The following is a 27,461-nucleotide window of genomic DNA, read 5'->3' as shown; positions in this document are numbered from 1 at the left end:
CCACCAAAATGAGTAGCCTCCGCTCGCCACAACTAGAGAAAAAGGCTGCATAGCAATGAAGATCCAGCACAGTCAAATAATAAATAAACTACATGGAAATATCATTGTTCATGATATTGATTGGCAAAAGCCTGAAAGTTTAACCACTCCCCATACACTGCTAGTAGAATGCAAAATGGTATAACCCCTATGAAAATACGGCAATGTCTACCAAAATTACAGATTACATTTATCCTTTGACTCAACAGTCCCACTTGTGGAATCTTTCATACAGTTACACTTATTGTTTAGTCACAAAGTTGTGTCCAACTCTTTCGTGACCCCATGGGCTGTAGCCTGTCAGGCTCCTCTGTCCATGGGATTTCCCGGGCAAGAATACTGAAGTGGGTTTCCATTTCCTTCTCCAGGGCCTCTTCCTGACCCAGGGATTGAACCTGTGTCTTCTGTATTGGCAGGTGGATTCTTCACCACTGAGCCACCAAGAAAGCTTACAGATACACTTGCATACATACAAAATGACAAATGTGTAGGCTACTGATTTAAATAGCATAAGGTTGGAAACGACCCAAGTGTCTATCACTAGGGGACTGATGAAATAAACTCTGGAACAGCCCGTAATAGAGCACTATGCAGCTCTAGAAAGAGAATGGGAAAGATCACTATGTACTCATATGGAAAGAACCTGAAGATAAGTAGTTAAGAATTTAACAGTAAGGTATGAAATAGTACATGGAGAGGGTTAGCTTTTGTATAAGAATTGTGGGTTGCTATGCATTGAATTTGGAGAAGGAAATGGCAACCCATTCCAGTATTCTTGCCTGGAGAATCCCACGGAGGGAGGAGCCTGGTAGGCTACAGTCCATGGGGGTCACAAAGAGTCGGACACGACTGAGCGACTTCACTCACTCACTTCACTCATGCATTGAATTATTCCCCCACCGAAAGATATGTTGAAGTCCTAACCCCCCAGTACTGGGGAATATGACATTAGTTGGAAATAAGGTCTTTGCAGATAAAAATCAAGTTATGATGAAGTTATTAGCATGGCCCTAATTCAATATGTGGGGTCGCAAAGAGTCAGACACAACTGAGTGACTGAACTGAACTGAATCCAACAGGAATGGAATTCTTCAAGAAGAGAACAACTTCAAGTGAGGACAATGACATGCAGGGAGAATGACATAATAACACAGGTAGAAACTGGAGTGATGCAGCTGCAAGTCAAGGAATGCCAAGGAACGCCACCACCAGAAGCTAGAAAAGACAAGGAAGGAGTCCACTTGGAATCTCAGATGGAGCATGACTCTGCTGACACTTTGATTCTGGACTCGTAGCCTCTAGAGATGTGAGACAGTACATTTCTGCTGTGAAAGCCATCCAGTTTGTGATGCTCTGTTACAGTAGCCCAGGGATGCCAACCCAGGGGGCAAAAAATAAGATAGAGCCATGTTGTTTGCATATACATAAAGAAAACTGAAAGAATAAAGTGAAAATCAAAGTGGCTTCCTATTGGGGTGAGGGGAAACAAGACGAATGAAGACAAACGTGAGATGTCTCAGTGTACCCCTTTTATAATTATTTTCATATTTAAGTAATAATTATTAATCAGCATCATCATAAGAAGTAATTGGGGAGGAGGCATTACCATTATTCAATGGCAAGAATGAAGGAGTCCTGGCAGTTGCTAACCTTTCTTGTAATTTCAGATCTAACCATTCAGTGCTTGAAACTTGCCCTCTCACCATTTGTAAAGTAAGATTCTAAAGCACGTTTAAGAAAACTCACCTATTCCAAGATTTCCCAAGAGATAAGCTTGCTTTCCTCTGCTGTTCCACAAATACATCATATTCACCTCTACATTCAAGCCTCTGTTCACGTTTTTCTTTTTATGAGATTCTCTTCCTCACCTTTCAGTTACTGCAAATATAACTCATCCATTAGTTTGGCTCAGATACCACCTCCTACGCAAAGCACCTTTTACCCTCAATTCTCAGTGATTGTTACCTTACCTTTTTTTGGTTGTTGTTGTTACTTTACTTTTTTAAAAAACCTATGTTATGTCATGCAAGTCTTGATTATACACTGTCTTTGATTATTCTCAATTTGGGAGAATTTGTCTCACCAGTTTCACTAAATTTTAAGTTCCTTTGTACTTAGAGGTGGTACCTGACAAGCATGTACAGTTTTCTATACATTCTCTCCTTTGGCCATTGTCTCATCCCTTAGTTTCAATTAACACTTCTACTTGGGGTAACATTCAAACCTTCCTCTTAACTTTGACTTTGGATCTCCTTTCCCATCATTCTCCCTTCACTATGTTGCAACCACACTGGTCGTTTTCCTATTCTCTGAACACATTAAGCTAGTCTCCATATTAGGATTTTTGTACTTCCTAAAATCCTTATCCCTCAGTCTTTATAAAAACAGGCCCTTCTCATCAGTCAGGCCTCAGTTCAAATGTCGCCTCCTCTTCCTAATGTAGCTTCTTTATCCTCAGATGCCATCACATTATTCTCCTGTGTTATCTTCACAGCACTTGTTATTATCTGAACTTATCTTACATGCTTGCTTATTTTGTTATTGTTTGCTTCTCCTACTATGCTGTAAAGTCCATTAGAGGATCTTATCAGTCTTACGAATATAATCCCACACCTATGACAACATCTTGGTACACAGTAGTAGGTATGCAGAAAATAGATGTTGGATTTGTTGAAAGAACAAATGATGGAAATAATTGATCAGTAATATTTTGTGAGTACTTTGTTATTTGCTTTCATCAAATCCTATGCCAGTGTTTGCTCTGTGGGGCAACCGAGGTGCATGCAGCTGCCGAAATGGGTCCCTAAGTCTCCCAGAGCATCAACCTCAGCAAGACCCCATGGAACTTGTAGGAGCACACCCTCAGAGTATGTGTTGTACAACTACTCTATTTGTAGTTGTAAATACAAATAGTGAGCATCCAGGCAAATATTTCCACTGGAAATGACCCTAACATGAGAATAAAGGAGATTTTTAAAGGGATTTTAAAAAAAGCACAAGGACCAAAAGAATGGGGCGGGAGACAACAGCAGACCTGAGGCCTCAATCACTTTTGAAAGGTGGAAAGCAGAATGAGAAGCCAGGAGAGTTGGAAAATCTGAATACCAGGTGCTTACTTGGGGCTGTCATTGAAAAGAAGGCAATTTGTGCAGTAGAACCTCAGAAAGTTACAGGAGTTGGAGATGCAAATTTGGTGGAAACACTAAGAATAGGGGAGGAGATACAGAGCTTAAAGTAGGGTCACTGATTTCAGGTTTAAAAAATGAGTATTTATATTCCCACAGCAAGCCACATCCTTTCTTCTGAGCAGTTAAGAGATGCCCTAGGATGAAGGCTGAGTTGTTGGCTGCATGAGCAGCTGCTCCATATTAGAGCAAGAGGAAAAGGGACTTCAGGAGGAGTTTCTCCAGGCAAAAAACAAATGGGCTTGGTGGCTTAACTGCATGGAACAGAGTATTTATTAATAGGATATGTTTTACAAAGGTATTGGAGAACTGAGACAAATTGTGACAAGACCATAGAGTCAAGCATGTAAAAACAACAGTCATCAACTCCAGGTGAAAAAAGTTGTACAGGCAAGGAAACAGTCACTTTTCCCTACTGGATTTGGCAGAAAATAACACTTACATAGTAACAAGAAGTTACACATTAAAATTTTTGAAAACAACAGTGTGATGTGAGGCAATGAAGGAAGGAACAACGGAAGTTCTGGTTTGGTGAAGGGGTGCTAAACCACCATCTTCTGGAACAGGAAGTCAAGACAAAATAGCATTAGCATACCAAGCAGTTGTGGTTTATAAGCATATTATAGTGGTTCTTTTCACTTTCTATGAAGACAAAACTATTTTCATATAATACTAAGATATTATTTGCCTTTTCACTGTGTTAATATTTACACAGATGGTGCAAAAGCCACAATGGGTAAAATTGTTGGTGCTTTAGCAGCATAAAGCTGATGAGTGGTCACTGTGTTTTCCATTGTCACACTTGCAGTTTTAAAAAAAAAAATTCAGGTTCACTTAAAAATGTCATTGATGAAGCAGTAAAAGTCATCTCAACCTTGAGTCCACATCTTTTTAGCATTCTGAGTGGTGAAATGGGAGGTAGCACAAAGCATTTCTACTGAATATGGAAGAGCACTTGTGTGGTTTTTAAAGTTGAACTAGGCACCTAATGCATGAAACAATATCTTGAAAGAATAGCGGACAAATTATAGTTATTCAGATTTGGGTATTTGGCAGACATTTTCTCAAGAAATGAGGAGGTAAGCCTGTTCTTTCAAGCAAAAATAACTGATAACATTTGTTGCCAAGGAAAAAACTGGAACTTTTAAGGAAAAATTAGAGTTTGGGAAAGCTTGTATCTCCCATAGTGAGTTTAGTTCAGTTCAGTTGCTCAGTCGTGTCCGACTCTTTGCGACCCCATGAACCACAGCATGCCAGGGCTTCCCAATACTCAAAGAGATTTTTGGTGAAATCAGTGATGATATTAACAAATATGATTAAAAAATATTCTATAGTAAAATGTGTCAAAATTTGGAAGACTTTGTTTTGCAAATGACCAATGTGTGATGTTATCCATTCGAAGTTCAAGACAGACAAAGGGTTTTATTATAGCAGGGTACAAAAGTTCATTGGTATGGTTTCAGATTTCATACTGCAACTAATCTTTTAGAAACTACTCCTAGTTGAATTTTCATGTAATATCAAGTTAGAATAGCCACATTATCTGATAAGTCTATTAAAATATCCCTCCTGTTTCTAACTACATACCTGTACAATGCCATATTTTAAAAATTAACTTCAACCCAAACATATCACAACAAACCAAATGCAGAAGCACATATGAGAATCCAACTGTTCTCTATTAAGCCCAACTTTAAAAGAGATTTGTAAAAGACATAAAACAATGCCACTCTTGTAACTCAAAATTTGAGGGGAAATAGTTATTTTTTATAAAATTATTTATGTGAGCGTGTTTATCATAGTTTTTTCTTATTCATTTCAAAATAACAGTTTAAAATATTTCTCAATTTTAACTTATGATAATTATGGATATAATTCACATAGATAAAACCTCTTTTGGGGCTCAATAACTTTTCAGATCTTAAAGGGGTCTGAGAACAAAAAGTTTGAGAACCACTGGCATATTGTTTAGAAATTCAGAGATGAGTAAATAGGAAACTGCCAAAAGAGTTGGAAGTGGTCTTTTTAAAAAAATATATTATTTGACTTTTTAAGCAATGTACCTTTATTCATTTGATAAGGCAAATATGAATAACTATTTCAAAACAGATATACAAATACCTTCCCTTATATAAACGTTACAAGGTTGTGTTGTTTCTTTAGATAAAGTTTCTCTTCTTTACCAAAATGAGAGTGGAAACATCTATGAGTAATTGGACAGCCTGAAGGTGATAAGTGGAGTGATTCAAATGCCCAAACTCTCCGTCAGAAGCATTTTTGTCTTTACTCAGATGCCCAGGATGGCTTCAGCCAGCCCCAAAGTACAGCCAGTAACCGTCGTCACTCCTACTTTAACACCATGACCCACTCAGAAATAATGCACTGGTCAGCCTACCTTCTGAAAAACATATTAAAATTTACCCAGCTACGCTGAAGACTTCTGAGGGTCAGGAGGAAACATGCTCTCCTCCAACGTCTATCCATGTTAGGGAATGCTTTCATATAAGTACCCTGCCCAGCTGCATGTTTTTAGAACTCCAAATCTTCATGACACTTACAGAGTGGCAGTGGGTGCCAGGCATGATTCATGGCTCAGCAGAATTGAGTCAGTGATCTGGGGAAATGGGACAAGTCCAAATGATAAAGAAGGATCCATCTTTAATGCACCAAGGACAGCTTGCCAGACCTGGTCATTTGGTTAGCTACCAAGCCTGGAAATGAAGACACTACAGAGACACATTTTTCAGATTTATCTGGCCTTTTAAGCTGCAGATCACCATTAGGCTCTTAGGGTACTGTTTTGTCTAAAATGTGGCATGGCTAAATATGATTCATTGTGTTAGCACATTAGCAACTCCTAAACATAATTTGAATGTGTTTTTCTGACTCACCAGTAATAATGCTCTTTAAAAGAATGATTACCCAGCCTCTTCCTTTAACCCTGCCCTAGTCTTTCCAGTGTCCCTGTCCCACCTCTTATTACTCCCTCTTCTAATACCCTATTTGTTTACCTCACAGAACCTACATATCACTTATAATTATAAGCTTACTTATCAGTTTAGTTGTTTAATATCTCTCCCCCTTACTGGACAATAAACCCCACAGGGCAGAGATTATCACACATGTTTGATTTGCGCTTGTTTATCTGGTTCCTTGCACAGGTTATGACACATCAGAGCTGTTCCCAATAATGTTTGTTGTATAGATGTTAAATGAATGAATTCAAATTAGGATTATTATAGCCTTAAGTCTATTTTATTTTCATTTTCCAAGAAGGCTTGGGGACTAGATGCCTGATCTATTTTTATCTATTTATTTATGGCTGTGCTGGGTCTTCACTGAGGATGCCTGATCTCTTAAGTAAAGGGTGTAAGGCTTGAAACAGCTAAATGGAAGTTTACTTTTTGGGTTGGCCAAAAAGTTCATTCAGGTTTTTCCATAAGATATTACAGAAAAACTGGAATCAATTTTTTGGCCAACCCAATTCTTAATGACATCTTCACTCTCTCCATGCATCACTTAGTATAGAAAGTGCAACTGGAGTACACTGGACAGTAAAATAATAGTAGACACTTTTTACCAGGACTCAAAGTTATGTCAGATTTTGTAAAACAATTAAATGTTTTGTATGTCCTGTTTGACCACTACCGAGGTAACAAACTTAAGTCTTCACGTCCATTGGCTATATTTCACACAAGGGAGTATGGAGGTACAAGATGGGAAGGTATGTCTATGCTTTAAATTTATTAACATTTATTGAGTTCTTCGAGGTGGAAAATTCTTGGTAAACTAGGCACAAGCTATAAAAACCAAAACCACGAAGGAAGCTTTGATACTAAAGTTAAAAATATCTAATTATCAAATGACACCATAAATAAAGAGACAAATCAAACTGAGAGAGAGTATTTTCGTAACACATAATGTCATATAGTTAGTCTCCTAATCATATTTTTAAAATTCTTACAGATCAATAAGAAAATAACAAACTGACAGAAAAAGTGAGTGATAGATGTAAACAGGCCCTTCATAGAAAATGAACCCTAAATGGTCAATAAACATATTTTTGAAATTTTCAACCTCATTAGTAACTGTGGAAATGAAAATTTAAATCACAACAAAAAACTTTCATTCTCATCAGATACCATACCCATCAGATCTGCAAAATTAAAAGGTCTGATAAATCCATGTTTGCAATGATGTAGAACAACCAGAACTCTTATATAATATTGGTGGGAATGTAAATTGAAACAATTCCTTTGGAAAATAATTTGGTGTAATTGTAAAGTGAAGTTGTATACACTCTGCCAGCAGTTCCATACCTAAACATACTCATGCACCAGGAGAATATACTAGACCATTTATAATAACATCATTCATATTAGGGAAAAAGCTGATAAGCACCCACATGTACATTAATAATACAATTCTCTAGCCTTACAGTAAAATACTGTGCAGTAATGAAAATGAATGAACTAGAGTTACATGCAACATTATGGATATACTTTTTAGAAAAAAATTAAAGTAGCAGAATAATACGTACATTATGATTCTACTCACATAAACATGTTATGACATGTAAAATTTACTATTTTTTAAAAACTTGATTATGCATGCATGCGTGCTAAGTCACTTCAGTTGTGTCTGACTCTGTGACCCCATGGACCCTGTCAGGCTCCTCTGTCCATGGGATTCTCCAGGCAAGAACACTGGAGTGGATTGTCATGCCCTCCTCCAGGGGGTCTTTCCAACCCAAGGATTGAACTTGCATCTCTTAGTTCTCCTGCACTGGCAGGTGGGTCTTTACCGCTGGCGCCACCTGGGACCCCAAAACTTTATTATGGGAACTTAAGAAGTTCCACAAAGTATAAAGACTATGTAATGAATCCCTACATACATATTACTTAGCTTCAACAAATTATCAACAAATAGCAAATGTGTTTTTTATATATTCTACTTTGTCCCATCTTGACTTATTTTAATGTAAACATAGGATTTTCTGTCCCTGATGCTGGGAAAGATTGAGGGCATAAGAAGAGGGCATCAGAAGAAGAGATGGCTGGATGGCATCACCAATGCAATGGATGTGAACTTGGGCAAACTTCAGGAGATGATGAGAGACAGGAAGGCCTGGCGTGCTGCAGTCCTTGGGGATGCAAACAGTTGGACATGACTGGGTGACTGAACAACGACAACAACATAGGATTTTCTGCCATTCCACCAGTAAATACTTCTGTTCCAGTATTGCTTAGGGACATAAGGATATGTTGTTAAACTGAAGAAAAACTGTTAAGAAAAATTTAAAGAGAAAACATAAGATTTGGGCTAGTGGTTACCTCTAAGGGGAGGAGGAAGGGACAGGATCAGGAAGACACTCAACTTTAAAATAATACTAATGTGGGCATACAGATAGATGTGCCATTGCTCTTATACCATATCTGTACTTCTAGATATTCTTCAGTATTTATTTAAAAATGCACTTCTACAGCATTTCAGAAAGTTCAGTCTGGTGATCCTTGTCCATTTTGGGAGTAGAGTTGAGGAGGTTGGGAGATTGATTAGAGAGGGTCAGTGGCCATGTGACAGGGCCTTCTACGGAAATCCTTGGAGGTCTTATATTGTAGGCCCTGCAGTTGGTGGCAGCACACAGGCTTCACCCAACTCTTGCCTTGAAAACTTTCACAGTGAAATGCTATTTAGCATTGCCCAAGAGGGAAGAGGGCTTCCCTGGTAGCTCAGAGAGTAAAGAATCTGCCCACAATGTGGGAGACCTGGGTTCGATCCCTGGGTCAGGAAGATCCCCTGGAGAAAGGCATGGCAACCCACTCCAGGATTCTTGCCTGGAGAATCCCCAAGGACAGAGGAACCTGGCGGGCTACAGTCTATGGTGTCGCAAAGAGTCAGACACAGCTGAGAAGCCAAGCACAGCACAAGAGGGAAGAGCAAGAAGAGAGGGTTGCCCTGGGGGCAGCCTACATCGCCAAAGTTTGCAAGGGCAGAGATGTGGTTTTCCCATGGGCCAAGTGGATGCCGCACAAGTTAGCTTGGTTTTCTGTCTGACAACAGATCCTACCTCAAAGGATGACCAGCTCGGGTGAGGTGACATCAACAGAAAGAGGCTGTGAGGAGTGTGCTGAGGAGTAGGACTGAGAACCAGATGTTAAAACCTTAAGTAGAGATTGCAACATCTGGGTTAAGGAATAGAGTCAAGGGCCGGTCCCCCTGGGTGAGGAGGTCTCCAAAGAGATTGCAAAAGTTCTTAGAACAGAAACAAACAACAGTTTGGTTAAAACACTGCCCTTTAGAGAGCTTGATTCAGTAGGTCTGAGGTGGAAGCTGCAAATTTGCATATCCACCAAGATTCCAAGTGATGCTGACCTGTTGGTCCAGGGACCCACTTTGAGCAGCTTGTTCTGGGAGGCTTTTGAAATCAATCTCTGTCCCTGTTCTCTGAACTTACCCCAAACCATTTCCTCCTTACTCTTCATATTCTGGTGTCATTAGTTCCTTCAGTTCCGTAAAGTCAATCATTGTCTCACTGCCTCATATACGTTATTCACCCTGCAACACTTTTCTGTAAACCCCACTTTGCTGGGCTAACCTCTCATCATCTTTTCTGTCTCAGCTTAAATACTTTCAGGAAAACCTTCCCTAGTCCATTCACAAGGTTTGGTCCCTTTGCTATATGCACCCTCCTTTATAATATTTATCACAATTATGATAATGTAATCATTGTGGGACTTTTGCCTGTGATCTTTACTAGACCTTAAAATACATGAAGGCAGGGGATTTTCCTTGTTCACTGCTCTAATTTTATTGGCTATATGAGTACATGGCACATAGTAGATACTTCACATTTGTTGCATGAATGAGTAAATGAAGGTATCTAGATTTTCCCAAAAGGTAGAAGAAAAAGCCCTAAATAATGTAACATTTTTAAATACTAAAATATATATATATTTTATATTACATATCACATATAATTATTTATAATATTTTATATAATTTAAAATATCCTTTGTCTTTATAACTAATTTATTTCCTTTTTATTCCTCAGCATGGCACTCATAGGCAAATGTCTAGAAGTAGCAATAGCGAACTTAACAGCCAAAGCAGACATCAGCATCTATAAAAGGTAAATTTTTACTGCTTCAGAGGGCTATGTACAAGCAAACATACTTAGTGTGACCCAGCTGTACATTCCTGGGAAAAGAATTTCGAGTCAGGATACAAAAAGGGATCATGGCCATTTGCTGTGAATTCCTGCAGACTCTTTCATCTGTGGGTAACGCATGAGTGTATTTCAGCTCCTCCAATGAAGCTATGTCCAAGATTAACAAGCTATCAAAAACAGCTAGCTTTAATGATACAGGATCCTACCCTTACAAAACAATTTCTTCCCAGTCAACTTGGAAATCAACAAATATAGGCCAAAAGGATTTTTCAGTTTGCTAAACTAGAATTATAGAAACATGGGTAAGATATGGAGAACACACCGAGGCACATACATACAAGGTTAGACCTTAGTTGCCAGGTATATGCATTACATTTTCTTGCAAAAATAGGAAAAAGTATACTTTTCTTTTTGACTGTACTATTTTCCTTTATGGCAAACTAAAGCACCTCATTCTTGTAATGCATTTTTAAAGGCATTCTCTCAATCAAAATCTGTGCTCTTGGGTTCTATGGAGATGCTTTAGGAGTTTCAGTGGTGAGCAGGCAGGCAGGACTGCATGCTTCCTCTACCCTAATCCTCTTCAATTCCAGAAACACGAATTTCATCTTAAAGAACTTTGTGTGTGTGTGTGTGTGTGTGTGTGTGTGTGTGTAAAGTATATATTGGGGTAATGTAACATATTTATTGTGAAGAGAAAAATGGGAGGAGGAATTACTGCCAAAAGAAGGTTGGAAAAAACCCTGCCCCAGCCTAGCATAACTGGATGTTAGTTCCAAATGTTACCTGTATTTATAGTCCCTTTGTAATGCCAGAGATACTGTGTCCAAATTTCCCAGTGTCCAGGGCATTCTTTGGAATGTCTCCAGTTCCACTGCCCTCTCATTTGCCCTCCAGTCCTATGTTTCTGACTATCTATTGGATATGGTCCCTCCATCTCCTCAGACTCAAATCATCCACCTCTTCCAGTTTCTCAGACATTAACAGTGACCCCAGGGTTCTCTGAGGTGCCCAGCTTCAAACTTGCGCAGTCAGTCTTTTACTCATCCTTCCTATCCAGTCAGTCACCAAGTTCAGCTTGGTTTCTTTTCTTCTAAATACTACTCCCTCACATCTTTTCTCTGCTTTGCCACAGCCCCTACCCCAGTCTGATATCAGAGTGTCTGATGCCTGTAATACCTTCCACAGCCTCCAAAGTGCCCTTGGGGCTCCATTCATTTGGGGTCTAACTCATTCTTCCAGACCTATTCCACTTAAATTCTCCCTTTTATCTTAGTATGTCCTTATACACAACCTTAAATGCTTTCCACTTGATTTTGAAACCAAGTCGGAACTATTCTACTTTGCTTTCAAGGTTTTTCGAAATCATCTGGCTCCTCTCTTGTCCAGTTAGGTCAGTCTCCTCACTGTTATCTAAAAATATTACTCTGCCAGCATCTGTACTTTTATATAAACATATTGAGTTGATCTGGCCTAAAAGGACCTGTCCCTCTGCCTACTTCTTCTGTCTTTTCTCTCATCTTTCCTCACCTTTTGTCCTATGTTCCTCACATAGCCAAGTATTTGCAGTTCCCTGAAAACATTTATCTCTGGGCCTTTCCACTTGCTTTCCTCTTCCACCCTAAGTTTTCTCAACTCAAGTGGCACCTCCAGCATTAACACTTCCTTCATCCTGTCCTTTAGACCAAATATCAATCTTCCTTTGAGCTGCCATTGCATTCCATGCATACTTCTGTTACAGCCCTTATTACACAGTATTGCAATGTTTTGATCATATGTCTGTCTGATTGCTCTATTAGACTGTGAGCTCCCCTCTCAGAATAGTTTTCACTGGTTTCAAAACAAGGTCCCTGACCTCTAATAGCTCCCAATTGTTTGTACTCTCAGGGAGTCACTTTAGTAACTCAGTAGGTATTTGTTGAATGAATAAATGATTTAAATTTCTACTGAACTTCTTCTTTCAAGATTCAACTAAAATTCTCTTATTCTCTGAAGTCTTCTTTGACCTATCTAGTCCTCCAGCCCTTCGTGGTCCTATAAAAATTAGGTTGATTTCTTTATTATCATTATTTTTATTGTAATATAGTATATTTACATGTAATGTTAGTTTCAGGTGTACATCAAAGTGAATCAGTTTATATATATATATATATGTATATATGTCTCCACTCTTTTTTAAGATTCTTTTTCCATATAAGCCATTATAGAGTATTGAGTAGAGTTAGGATGATTTCTTTAAATGAGGTTGCAAGTTCCTTGAGAGCAGGGACATGTGTTTGTATTGCCTCTGTCATTGTATTGGTCACAGTTCTGAGTTTAGAGTAAAAGCTAGGTACATATACTTGGTTTCTGATTAAAGCTATATAAATTTTATATGTAGGAAAATAATTTTCATTGACTATTCAAAGTAATGTTCCTAGAATATTCATTGGAAGGACTGATGCTGAAGCTCCAATACTTTGGCCACCTGATGCAAAGAGCTAACTCATTGGAAAAGACTCTGATGCTGAGAAAAATTGAAGGCAAAATGAGGAGGGGATGGCAGAGGATGAGGTGGTTAGATGGCATCACTGACTCAATGGACATGAGTTTGAGCAGTGAAGGACAGGGAAGTTTGGCATGCTGCAGTCCATGGGGTTGCAAAGAGCTGAACACAACTTAGCGACTGGACAACAGCAACAAAAAGTCTATTTAGACAACCCTAAGTTTTTTCTTAATATTAATATGATTACTGTGATGAATTCAGAAAATACCTAGTGAATACACATTAATTTCCTGCCATTAAACCAGTAACTTGGATATAGGCATGAGTGCTATCACTAAAGAAATTCTTTCCAGGTAAAAATGAGTATTGCTGCATGGAAGCTGTGTATATTTCTTTCACTCTTAAATTTGTAAATATTTAATTGGTTGACTAAGTAGTTTCTAAGTAACCACCATATTACTTTGTTTTGGGGGGAATGAGTATTTTGTAATTCTCCTGAGTGATTTGTCTCACAAGAGGCCTGAGTCTTTTTTGTGTTTGAGATTGTCATGATTAAGAATGGGGAGGATGAGTCTTGAGTGACCTGGTCTAATTTTTTTTGAAAGGGTCCAATCTATGTCCAGAAACTAGTGGAATGGATAGAACTAGTCTAAGTAAGCTGTGTCTGTGCCATAACTTGAGTGCTCACCAGCTTACTTAGACTGACCGGATGCCACCGAGTGGCATCCATCATGGTGCTCTGATGACATCTTGCCAGCATCAGTGACCAGAGTCCCAGGGAGTGTCATCAGGCATGCACAGAGATGAAGGGTAGACACTTCCCTTTGCTGTGCGCTGTTCCAACCCTTTACCCCATCTTAGGCCAATTGTCTCACTCCTGATTGAAATCTAAGTCGAGTTTCTTGTTTTTCTGTTTCTTTATCCATCGGCATACTCATAATCTAGTGACTAATGTATTATGCGTGACTGCTATAGGCTAGAAGGTATGCTTGGTGCTCAAGATACTCCTTTCCTCAAGTAGGTCAGTTGTTTAACTAGATAGTAACATGTATATGCCATGGTAGAAACAGTATTGAGTATTGCCTTGTGCTGACTCTGAAAAGCAAAATTCAATATATAAATGTGTTTTTAGACCAGAATTCCTCTAATCAATAAGCACACACAATTTAAAATGTTATTATTAATACAAGTGCTATTACTGCTCTATAATATGATTATTTTGCAAAAAAGATGACGCCCTGCTTACATACCTAGAATAAATTAAAAAGTATATAATAAATAAATGTAAAATAAACTTTAAATTGATCTTTACCAATTTTATTGTATCTTTATTCTATCACACTTTTTCTGTTATTTGGCTTTTTTTTTAATTAAAAACTACCATAGGTATTCGTTGAGTATAGATCATAAAGACTTTTTTTAAGCTATAGGCTCTAGGCCTGTGCTAATACCATGGTCATTAGCCACATGTGGACACTTGGAATGTGGCCAGTGTGACTGAGGAACTGAATTCTTAATTGTATTTAACTTTAATTAATTTAAACATAAAAGCTGATACTCAATTCAGTTCTGATAGAACTTTCAAGTATGTTTGGAACAACTTGGATCTTACAGTGTAGTTTTTCAACTGTATATTTTTTGAAGTCTAAATGCACATTAAGTATTTCCTAGAAAAATTTAGCATCCATACTGAGAAGAGCTGTAAGTGCAGAATTCACATTAGATTTTGAAGCCCTGGTGTGACAAAAGGAATATAAAATGTCTTATTAACAATTTTCATATTGATTACATGTTGAAATGGTAGTGTTTTTTAAATATATTGGTTGAATAATATAGTTTTAAAAATCAATTTCACCCCAAGTTATTTTATTTTTTTTAAATGTGACTATTAGAAAATTTTAATTTGCACATGTGTCTAGTATTATACTTCTGTTGGACAGTGTGCTTTAAACTCTGTTTTTTCTACTTTATTTTTTTTTAAATGTGACTATTAGAAAATTTTAATTTGCACATGTGTCTAATATTATACTTCTGTTGGACAGTGTGCTTTAAACTCTGTTTTTTCTCAAAGGGAGTATATAATCTTTGAAACCACATACTTGAAAGATAAAATTAGAAGGATCACAATAGATGGAAAGTGATTACCAAGCATTACTAACGGGACATTTTTACCTTACTTGAGGCGGTGGAATTCCTACCACTATGCAATCCAACTGTACTCTGGTTCCTTCGGGAACTTCTCTGCTCCGTAACTTTTGTGTGAACCGGGGAGGTTGCCCCAGAGGTTCTTCATAGTACAAAGAAGAAGGAGAGGACCCTGGGGTGTTGTCTCCACTGGCCGCCTCACCAGCAGCCTGCTCAGCTTCACGCCTCTTGGCTTCCTGCTGTTCCAGCGCATGGTTCACTTCATTATCCCTGGTATCTGCAGGGATAGGTATGGGAACTGAAGATCTTTCTCTTCTTTCTGATAGATCTGGGAAACTGGAGCTGTTTTCCTGTATAACTTGGTTTTGCGATTCCAGTTTACTCTTGTGGTTTTTGCAGGCACGAGGTCTAATCCTTTTGGAGCTATGGGCTTTGAACAGGGATGAGAGCTCTTCAATGAAATCGGCAGCCTTATTTAAGAATACTTTTTTGGACTGGGCTTCAGAACTGTACTGTGGCTTTTTTGCCTCCTGGAGGCTCTCTTTAGAGTTGGTAGGGCTTCGAGAGTTATCCTGGCAGAAGTTAGGGTCAAAACTTGATATAGATGAGTGTTTTGTCTGATCAGAAGAAAAACGTTTTCTAGCTTGAGCTTCATCTGCTTTCTCCAGGGGGTCATAATTGATTGCCAATCTTGCCAGATTGACACTTTCATCTAATTCTTCTTGGCTCAGAAAAGCTGAAAGATCTGGAAGGTCATCTTGGCCTCCTCCACCTTCAGCAGCTCCAGAAGAACCCCCAAAATGGAAAGGGTTGGAGGAAGGCTCTGCTCGACTCCTCTCATTGTTTCCCCGATGCCTAGTTTCAGCCAAATAGCTTTCTCTCAGAAGCTGAGATATGGAAGTAGAAGCTTCTAGGCTGTCGTCTTGCATGCTGTCATGAAATAGCAATAATGACAAAATGTTTAGATTATTTCTACAGAATAATAGGTCTGTGTTGATTATACCATGATAGATACTTAAGAACTTAAACCTTAAAATTAAAATTACCTAATTTTGATAACTTTCACAAAGTTTAAAGACTTCTCAAATTGTAAAATGGAGAGGAACTGAATGAGATTTCCCTGAAACTGGAAATAAAAGCATGGGTGATTATCACTTTATTAAATTAATCTTTAAATATGAGTTCAATTTTGAAAGCTATGCTATAACTATAAAGCCATTAAATATAGTTTCTAAGCACAATTTTGATAATATCTATAAAGGGCTTTTAGTTTTAGAGTACTTTCTCATTCACAGAGATTTTCTTTCCATCCTTTCCCCTTTCCCCTGAATGTAATAAAATAACAGAAATTAAAAGATTTTGATGAAATAATCTTGTTACTGGAAAATAAAAACTTGATCTAGCTCATGAAAATAAATAATGCTTTTATGACTAGAAACTAATTGTTTAAATTCAAGGTTGTTTGTAGGCTCAATCTGCTCTTGAAAACTATAGTGATTTAGCTTTTTCAAATAAGGTATAATTAATTAGTTTTTATAAAGGTACGAGTACATCTAGGTTTAAAAAAAATCTCTTAAATTAACATTGGTGAAGAGGGGATATGGAAGACAGGGAAGTGGGGTTCAATACAGGACACTTTTCACTGTATACTATTTTCTTATTTTTAAATTATAATTATATAAATATGTTATAATCAGTTATATATTAGCCTAAGTTATATGAGTTATTTATTCAAAAAATAAATAATTTGTAAAGTCTTATAAAAATAGTACAGTAATTTTCATTCAGTGTAATAACTTTAGCTCAGTCTCCTGGACTAGAAGTCTGGGTAATGCAAACCACTGTCATATTATTGTTACACCCATTTTATTCACTCAGACATTTACTAGAGGGCCAGCACACTTATGACCCATAGGCTGTTACTCCTCTCTTTCCTCCTTAAGAGATGTAGCCAACTAATTACAGTATTCTTCCCACTGACCTTCACTTTTTTAAGTCTCCATTCCCTCAGCCACCACCAACTGATCAGAGCTGGTAATGGAGATGAAGACTGTTTGCCATTCTTGGCTACCGTGTGCTACTATTTGCCATTCTTGGCTACTGTGTGCCTTGTGCTGGAAAGGTGGAGAGGAAAGTAATATCCTGAATATTTTCGGGCTTTAACATTCTATGACAAATTTTATTTCAGTTAATTTCTCTTCCTTCTTTTATATGACAACCTCACTTATAAGTAAAAATATTTGTAATACCACAATATATCACAGTAGGGCTTCCTAGGGACTGCCCTACTTCTCACACTTTTAGAATGCTACTTAAAACTAACTTCCAAATTGACAAGGTAGGCAGTCACCTTGAGAGGACAATTAGAGATGGTTGAAAGGATGACCTACAGCAAAATATTTTTCCGTCTGCTAGCCACAGGCTGAGATTGACACTTCTGGAGCCACTTGTTTGGGTGAAGTTTACTTTGCCTCAAACAAAGATTAATTGAGGGACTTCCCTGGTGGTCCAGTGGCTAAGACTCCATGCTCTCAATGCAGGGGGCCCGGGTTTGATCCCTGGTCAGGGAACTAGATCCCACATGCTGCAGCTAAGACCTGGCACAGTCAAATAAATGAATATGTACTTTAAAAAAGATTAATTGAAAATGCAAAAGGGTTGGATGGGTGTGAAGATTTATCTACAAAGATATTCATCATAGTATGGATGATAATATTAAAAAAGTGGAACCATGTTCAAGAAAAATTAGTTAAATTATGATATACTCATTAAATAGAACTATATGGCTGTATTAAATTTTAAAGAACACTGAAAGATATACAAAATAGTATATAAAAATGTAATTGCGAGCCCAGCAGAATATTTGTCACTTTGTACATTAACTTTGTAGAGGAACAGTTAAAGATATTAAAATAAGGTGCAAAATGTTATTTGAAAATGTGATTAATATACTGATTGAAAAATCCTTTCCATTTGTAAATCAACCATCCCATTAACCTAGTTTGAGTTTATGTATATATTTAAACATGAGAAGAAAAGTTAAGTGATTTATAAATCAGGATGTCCCCTCTATTAGTTGGACATTACTGTATATTGTGTTTTAATGTGATTTTGTCTTTAACTGTTTAGTTTAAGATGGCTTTTATCTTGGGGCAACATGGAGTGAGCATTGGCTTTGGAATCAGATAAATCTGTTTTCATAGTCTGGCTTCATCTCTTAGGAGTTATGTGACTTTGAGAAAATTACCTAACTTCTCATCTGTGAAACACAGATAATATCTATTTCCCAGGGGAGTGAGGATTAATAACATTATGAATTCAAATTTCTTAAAACAAGGCCAACCACTATAGTGAGCGCTCAACTGATGTTAGTAAAAAGATAATACTTAGGTAAAAGGTGATGTTAATGTTGAAGAACTTACAAAAAGTTTATATTTATGGTGCAAATACAGAATAAAATACTCATATAAGTAATTACTGCTCTCTACAACTATTTTGTTTCTTTTTTAAAGAAAAGGAGCCAATTGAGGTATAAATGTGTACCTGTTCTGATGCTTAGTCACGAGAAATTATTATAACAAAAATTCCAAGTGTTCAAAATTAAGGATTTCTTTAATGTTTGAATGTAGCATTTGTAACCTAACACTTTGGTTCAAATCCTAATCCTGACAGTTTCTAGCTGTATAAACTCAAGAAAATTACTTAACCCCTATAAGCCTCAGTTTGCTTGTTTGTAAAACAGGGATAATAATGTAGCTATCTCATAGGCTGAAGGGTTATTAAATGTGCTTGGCATTTAGTAAATGCCAAGTTTAGTAAACAGTCAATATAGGGTAGTTACTATTATTTATTATTATTTAACAACTGTGGCCACATACCATGATAGAAATGGAAGTAGAACTCGTGACATGACTTGATGCAGGGACACACTTTGAAGACAAATTGAACTCTAATTTGTAGTTAATTAGCATATCTATACTCCACTGAAATAGTTTCATGAACAAACTATGCTGCCTTCAGATCTTTGTACATATCTTTGCTCAGGCTGCTTCATGTCTTTTTGCTATCTTATTGGCCCAAGTCCTATACAATCTTCAGCTCTTAGCTGAGACTTGGCCCTAGGATCTCTTCTTTTTCCTGAATTGGGTCCCTACCCAATATGCTCCCCAAATTCACTGTCTTAACCCTCAAACACAGCCCTAATTTCAGTATATATTTGCCTTTTACTTTTTTGTCTACCTCACTTTGTTTTGCACACCATCATCTCTGTGCATGCACAGCATATAGAAGGTAATCAAAAAGTATCTGTTGAATTATTTTGTTCACTAGAATTTCCTACTAAATCTATTGTTTTTGGGTTGCAGGCTAAAGTAAGACAGATAAATAGAAATATTTACAGAGGAAATTTATAGACACAAAGAAAAAAATATAAACTGGTAAAAGCAGTAGAAAATTCAAAGGGACTTTCAAATAAAAATGTATTTATGGTGGATAAAATAACTGGAATTATGTGGTTTTTTTAATACCAGAAGTATCAAAGAACATCTGATTGTAATAAAAAAAAAAACTGGGTTTGAATCTCAATTCCAACACTAAATAATTTTGCTATCTTGAGCAAGTCACTTAATGTGTCTGAATCTCAATTATCCTCATCTATCAAATGGGGTAATAACAACTTCATCTCAGTTAGTTCTTAGGTGGAAATGCATATATAAATTGTTAAACTGATAAATACTACCTAAAATAGGAAATATGAACATGTATTACTTTCTGTTTCAAGCATTTCAAGCATTAATTTTAAAACTATCTGTATAAAATTTACACTTTTAAAAAACCTAAGAGCTATTATGGGTAATCCCGCTTGCATTTATTCATCCAATAAATATTAATTGAGCATTTACTATGTGCCAGATTCTGTTCTAGGCCCTGAGGATTCATCAGTGAACAAAAGACAAAGTCCTTGCTCTCATGGAGTTGACATTCTAGTGGAGAATATATAAATGTTAAGAAGAAAAATAAAGTAGGGCATGGGAATAGAGAATGATGGGGTAGAGAAAAAGGCCTGCTATTTAGGCTAGGGATATCAGGCAAAGCTTCTCATGCAGGGGAGAAGTTAGCCATGTGACCATTTGAGAGGAAGAATATTCCTGACTGAGGAAGCAGTAAGTGTCAATGCCAGGGAAGGTGAATGTTTGGTGTGTTTGAGTCAAGCCTGGTGTTCCAGGAGGTGAGTGAAAAAGAAGAGTAAAGGGCTAGGGCATGTGAAGCCTTTCAGACCATAGGAAAGACTTTGTGTTTTATGAAACATGTGAATGGGAAACACTTTTAAAGTTTTTTGAAGCAGATAACATGCTTTTGAAAAAGTTCAACTGTGGCTGCTATGCAAAGAATGCAAGAAATGATGCTAGTTGGGATCAATGAATGGTATCAGTGGGAAGTAGCAAGAAATGGTCAGATTTGAGGTATTTTTTGAAAATAGAGCTAGTATGATCTTCTGATGGATTGAAAATGGAATATAAGAGAAAGAGCAGAGTCAAGAGTGACTCTAGTATTTGTAGCCTAAACAACTAGGTGAATGGTGGAATTGTTTACTGGGATGAGGTAGAAGCAGGTTTTAAGTGTTCTCTTGGACATTTCATTCGACAGATGTCAAAGTTCTCTTAGACATGTCAACTGGTGTGTTCAGAGTGCTAAACATTGGACATTGCTTCCTTCTTTCTGCTGCTTATAAAATTGAAACAGATATTCCGCCATTTTCAAAATAAGAATCAATAAATATCCTTGGAAACAGATCGTGGTTTTGATGAAATGGTCTTAGGTTTGAAATGAGGCAATTAATGTGGCATCAAGACCAACTTCAGTAAATCACGTAAATTAATTTAGCCACATAGAATGCTTACTGAATGTTCTTCACTTTATTTTGCTAAGTATCTCTATTTTTTTCCCCCTATGAATTTTCCTGAAAAAGAGATCTCACCTCAGAATTTGCTTAAAATTTAAGAGTCTGGTTTATAAAAACGAAACTTAATGCTGACACCTTTGGACATATTTCTCAACTCTTATTAATGCAACAATATTCTTCTGTAGGTTCTAAGATGACCTTATTGTTAGAAATATCATGAGTTATTAACTCATCTGTTGGTTATAATATGGATGTTTAAAGAGGGGCTTTGACAAAGAATTCGCAAAACCTTATATGAAGTAATTTTGACTTGAACATGATTACTGAAGTTTTCTGGCTATGAAGTACTCTTAGATATTAAGTGAAAAAGCAAATCTGGTGCTAAAAGAAAGAAAGAAAGTGAAGTCGCTCAGTGGTGTCCTACTCTTTGCGACCCTGTGGACTGTAGCCTACCAGGCTCCTCCATCCATGGGATTCTCCAGGCAAGAATACTGGAGTGGGTTGCCATTTCCTTCTCCAGGGGATCTTCCCGACCCAGGGATCGAACCTAGGTCTCCTGCATTGCAGGCAGACGCTTTACGCTCTAGATCAACACAAAAACAACCTAATATGTGATAGTTAACTCTGCCTAGAAGAAGAAAAGATAGAGGTCTTTAAGTAACTCACCTCGAAACAGAGGATGAACAGAATTACCCTACTTACTTCATAGGGTTTTTTGGTGAAAGAATTTCATTTTTTTAAAACGGTTTTTTAAATTTATTTTTATTTTAAAAGTCTGTATTGACTTTGTTACAATATTGCTTCTGTTTTATGTTTTGGTTTTTTTGGCCACAAGGCATGTGGGATCTGAGCTCCCCAACCAGGGACTGAACCCACACTTGCTGTGTTGAAATGTGAAGTCTTAACCACTGGACTACCAGGGAATTCTCTGTGAAAGAACTTTAGACATGTAGAACACTATACGAAATTAAGGTAATCCTTTGCACTAGTATAAAGGATACTGAAACCAGAGCCCAAAGTTAGTATTTAATCTGAAATATTGAAAAAAAGTAGTGTAGAAGTAAATCTTATGACCCATGAAAAGGTTAATGGAAGCCAAGTAAGAAGCCTTCAGGATTCTAGGGTGACTACCAAGCCCTTCACAGAAAATGAAGTTTTATTTCACTGTCAATTCACCATTCATGATGAACTTAGTTCTTATACAGGAAGTCCCAAATAAGAAAACTTGTCAATTCTCATTAACTCAAAGATTCATTTTAACTGAGAAAAATAAAATTTAAACATTTTCAACCTTCTTCAGTCTCCTAATACTTGTGTCAATTTCCCTTAGGTGGTTAAGGATTTGAAAAGCGATAACTTCCTTAATTGACATATTTGCTTGATTGGGAAAGGAACAAGTACCCCAAATAGGTTTGTGACCTCAAGATCTAGTTGGAATTCAAGCCCTTGGTGGGAAGGCTTTGCTGGGCCTATCCCAGACCATGGGGTGCCCTGTGACTCTAAGTGGAAGTCTATGTAACACACATGGTCTGTACAGAGCTTGTCAAGGTGACTCTAATTATACATGAGCTCTAAGAGCTCTTTAATAATTGCAGGTAAATAGTCACACCAACTTTTGTGCCGACCAAAAATGAAGCTACTAAACATATGTTCCTAAATTACTCAATAGACCATTTTGTCGGTATCTGGGTTGTTTGCTTTAAGCAAAAGCTCAGTGCTATAGAAGTTCTAAAGCTCTTTGTCAGCTGTAAAGCACCGTAGACATTTAAGAAAATATCTCTGTGGTGTTTGATCCTTCTTTATCTCTTAAGAGAGGGAAAAAGTTAAAAAAATATTTTCACTTTTTTGTCTTGTTATAGGCAATAACACCATGTAATAAGCAATGCCTTTGTCAAATCTCAATGTCAATGAAGGAAACTAATTATTCTGGGGTTGGCAGTCTCATTTATCTTATATTTTCAGGTTAATGAGCTGAGTTCATTACTCCTATTGCGTTTATGAGTTAACTGTTAAAAATATCTAGCTGTCATCTTTTCATATATTAACTTTAGTCCATTAAAGATCTTTCACAGTGAAACCCAATTTACCTGCAGTCTCATTTCTTCAAAAGTAAATTTGAAAATTCATCTCTGTAAATTCCAAAACCTAGTCAGGATACAAACTAATTCAATTTCTTGAGTCTATAAATTGTGGTTCTGAGTCTGTTCCACTGAATATGTGCCTTTGTAAGCACCTTGAGCTGGAAAGTGTATTCTGTTATACAATAGATGTATTAGAGTCTGAAATAGAGTCTTATTCAAAATTATAGACATATGGAACACTAGGGCTTTGATACATTGTCTCAAGTTCCAATAGCATTAGCCATATTCTATAAGTGGGAATAGAGACAAACCTCCAGAATTTGGATAATGTCCAACTGTTTGTTTCATAGTCCATTATTATAAGATTCTGTAATGTTTATAATTTTGTCTCCTGACAAAGTTAGTGTGCATATATTTCAGATTTCATGAGATGGTCTTGATTTGAAATTATTTGCATATTGTCAAATTGTGTATCAGACAGCTTATATAAATTTTTGTTTAAAAATATATTTATTATAGCTATAAGTCTAGATATTCTAGTTTTGTAGAAAAGGATTATATGTATTTTATGGGAAGTTAAGAGTTATTAAGGAGAAGCTAAAAAGTTATAACAAATTTTTAATTTAAATCTTGTAGAATTCATTTTATTATTACCAGTATGAAAATAGTTGAATCATAATTTTTTGAGAAAGGAAACTGGTTAACTGTTTTATTTCTATCAAACTTATTGATGCTAGTATCTTTAACAAGTATGAGGAAAAAGAAAAAAAATCTGTTGATAAGATAGTAAAATTTCTTAGCACTCTTACTGTCATGTTCACTTTTGGGAAATGCTAATATGGATTTACTCATGTTCTCTTTTTCTTTGTTTAAATGATTATTAAAAAATAATTCAAGTTGTGCATCTAATTACTGCTAATAGTGCAATGTACCAGGCCAAACACTTGCGACTGACTGTCAAGCGTCTTTCTGCTGCAGCTGAAAAGGGAGGGAGGGAGGGAGGGAGAGAGAGAGAGAGAGAGAGAAAGGAGAGAAAGAAAGAGCAATGTCCTTTGAGCAAGACTTTCTGCAGCTGTTGTGTACATTAATCCAGGGAGCAGATCTCCCAGCGCTAAATATAGCAAGCATATCCTTTTACATGATAAAAAAATGTTAAATGAAAGTCTTTAACCATGGAGTCATATTATTTTAGGTTTGATTTCCTTTAACAAGGAAATAGGCATTGCACACATATTCTCCATACAAACACCATTATTTTAATAAAAGAATGTATGGAAAATGCCAATGATACACACAACATGTCACGACTTCCTCTGTTGAGATATTTTCCTTTAGGACCCAAAGGCTGTGATCTCTGAGGGTCTCATCAATCCCCTGTAAAATCTGACCATGTAGAAAACTTTATTTTTCATGTAATTTTGTGTCCCGTCATACATAATTAGGAAGTTAGTCTCGGTTTCGTTCGGCACAACAGAAATTAGGTCTCTGAAATACCCCCTTTCCCATTGTCAGTTTCTTGTTATCAAAACACACTCGAGAACTAAAATCTGGATATTACCTTTCTTTTTTTAGTTGACCCAGATGAGGATGTCCAACCCAGGCACTCCACTGTGATGATAATTATCCAAGGAGAACGTTTAGATGAAAGTCCAGGAGAACAAGAAAATTCTTCACGCCCTTGGAAATGGAGTGGAGCCGTCCATAGAGAGTGAGGAGTTAACCTTAGTTTCAGTGAAGATGGCTGTTAGAAGCTGGACAACCTGTCACCGCCGGAGCCAGGGCATTTGTCAGCTCACAGGTCCCAAGTTATTTTGAGCTGTATGAACCATGTGCCTGTGAAACAGTCCACCTGATTGGATGGGAGAACACTGAGCAAAGGCATTCCACAGCAGGACAGCACCTATGGGCAGCGGGGGTCAGTCGGTTTTCCCACCTTAGAGTTTCACTTACAGCTAGAGGCCCAAGTTGTTTATTGATTTGTGTTTCGAATTAATACTGGATTCAGGATAGCACATTCAAAGAAAATGGCATTGTTTTTGAAATATTTCAAAATTCTTAATTTTTAAGAGAATTAATCTTAATTCATGGGGAATTTACTCTCATTTAATTACTGATCCATTTCAGGAAATTTGGCTGTGAAAAGCCAGCGTGAAGGTGAGGTCTAACATTTTAAAGCTGAGGGGGTTTTTTTTTTGGTTTGTCCAAAAGCTTAGCAAAAGCAGAGACTATAACTAACATTAAAAGTTGGTAACTAAAGAGCACAGAAAAAATGGAGAGGAAAAAGCCATCAGTCTGAGAATAAACCTGGTAACAAATTAGTTTGAACAAAGTTTTTCAGGAAAAAAATAATCAGGTACTGTTTAAAAGTCTAAATTACTGTATAATACAATATATTGCAACTTCTGTTCATTTATTACTATCCTGGAATAATTTTTTTTGTGTATTATTTTGAAAAGGTCTATGCCAGATTTCTTCTTTCACAAGCATTACTGAACAAGAAAAAGAATCCTTAACCAGACCAACATCTGCTAAAAACCCACTTTGTCAAGGATAGGCTCTTTGATATGATTTCATACTTGTTCAGAATATGAATTTGGAAAAAAAGATTTAGCACCATTATTTCAATCTCGGTGGAAGCCTGGGTCTTGAAAATTCAGATAAATGCGATTAGTTGTTTCTTAAAAGGGTCATTCTTAGATTTGGGTAGCATAAAATACATTGGTTTAAACCAGCTTTCTTAAATCACCAACTACTTGCCTAATTTCTTCTTGTTCATTCATTCAGCAAATATTTATCTAATTAATGCCCACCGTGTACCAGGTACTGGGTATGAAGCAGTGCTCAGTTGTGTCCGACTCTTTGCGACCCCATGGACGGTAGCCCCCCAGGCTCCTCTGTCCATGGAAAATATACTGATTCTTGACCTTATGGTATTTACTAAGAGATTTGGGGGTTTTTTTTTTTAACCTTTTTCAGTCACCTTGAGACTCTATAATATATTGAATAGATTTAAAATTTGTTTACTATGATCAAATCAGAAGCTTCACGACACCTTTTGTTAAAGAACTTTGAAATTACATGGGTGGAATGAAAAAGAGTATTGAAGAAAACTTTAAAATAATCCAGGTCAAAAGAACAGTTACTGAGGAGGGAAGAAGGCACAAGAAGAACTGAGTTATGTGGATAGATTATTTTCATTACTGCATTAATCTAAATCATCAATATACAGGGTTGTTTGCTCTCTTACCTAGTCCTGTTCTGAAATTAACCTACTTAATTGTGTTTCTGCATTTTCTATTTATGTAGATGCCCCAAAGATTTCTTTTTATTTAAAGAGGATTTTCTTCCCATTTATCCCATTCATATCTTGAGGCATAATCAGTATAAGGACTACTAAGTCTTGAGTAGTAACAGGGAAAAATAGAACCTCAGTTTCATTTAGCACATAGATGTGCTACAGTTTGATCTTCCAAAGGGAAATGTTCACACACACTGTAAGTGAATACATTTTTACTTCCTTGAAAACTGTTCCATTATAAACCTGATATCCTACCTTTCACCCAGGTATGTGGAACACTGAGGTGGGAGGAGACCCATACTGAAAGATAAAATAGAGTTGGTTGGACAGTGGAATTAGGAATTAATAGGAAGAATTAAAATCCATTTTTAAGAAAAGTTACAAAAGAAAGAGACAAAAAATTTCTGAATAGCAGTAATATTTCTCTTCTCATTTTTACTATAACATTTTCAAATATAGATAGTGTAAAATTTTTTTGAGCTCTTTGGGGGAAAAAGATACATATAAATACTTTATATTACACCTTGCATACAATACATGAACCTTGTATTCTAGATTCTAGTTTTTAAAAATTGGGTTCTGCTCCCAAGTAATATAATTTGCATATCATCTTACATTACACCACAAACCTACTAGTTGAGATTTTAACAGAGTTTATTGGTACAAAGAATAATTCTTAAAGCTTAAAAAAAAATCTGAATCCAACATAGTTAAAAACAAAATTCATAAGCATCAGGTAAACACAAGGTTACATGTCTTAACCCTTCCCCACAAAGTTGAGTGGCCCATCTAACACATGTGTTTATTGTGGTTTGAACATGATCTTGTTCTTGCCTTCAGCTGTTTTCTGAATTCAGTCACTCAGTTATAGAAACAATTTACTCACACTGGGGTGTTCCACAGGAATATCAAAGAATCTGGAAGATTTATGATAGAGGAAGTCTTCACTTGGAGAATAAGTGTGTAAGAATCTGTGCTAGCAGATTCATATAAAATTTTTGTGTTTGCTATTTTTCCAAATTGCTATAGATTTTTATCCTTTAAAAGAAATTTCTCACATACTCCAAATTTTCAATGAGTTTTGCTTAAAGTTCATAGATTTATATTGAAGTATGTATCAGATGAAAAGACAATAATCCTCTATATCTAATTTTT

At 36.6% G+C, this 27,461-nt stretch overlaps 1 protein-coding gene across 1 annotated transcript in view; it reads right to left on the bottom strand.

Annotated features, from left to right (window-relative positions):
- MYPN (myopalladin) overlaps positions 1 to 24,813 on the bottom strand; it is an 89,217-nt gene extending 64,404 nt beyond the window's left edge. Inside the window, exons 1-2 of the mRNA XM_070470732.1 lie at positions 24,567 to 24,813; positions 15,053 to 15,955 (exon numbers count right to left, since the gene is read on the bottom strand). Coding sequence (XP_070326833.1) covers positions 15,053 to 15,954 — 902 coding nt within the window. The 5' untranslated portion in view covers position 15,955; positions 24,567 to 24,813. The remainder of the gene's footprint in view (positions 1 to 15,052; positions 15,956 to 24,566) is intronic.
- Positions 24,814 to 27,461: the final 2,648 nt, after the last annotated feature.

This window comes from Odocoileus virginianus, chromosome 7 (assembly GCF_023699985.2).
Source record: "Odocoileus virginianus isolate 20LAN1187 ecotype Illinois chromosome 7, Ovbor_1.2, whole genome shotgun sequence".
Lineage (NCBI taxonomy): Eukaryota > Metazoa > Chordata > Mammalia > Artiodactyla > Cervidae > Odocoileus > Odocoileus virginianus.
The sequence above is the reverse complement of the archived record's forward strand: the minus strand, read 5'-3'. Positions and strand labels throughout refer to the sequence as shown.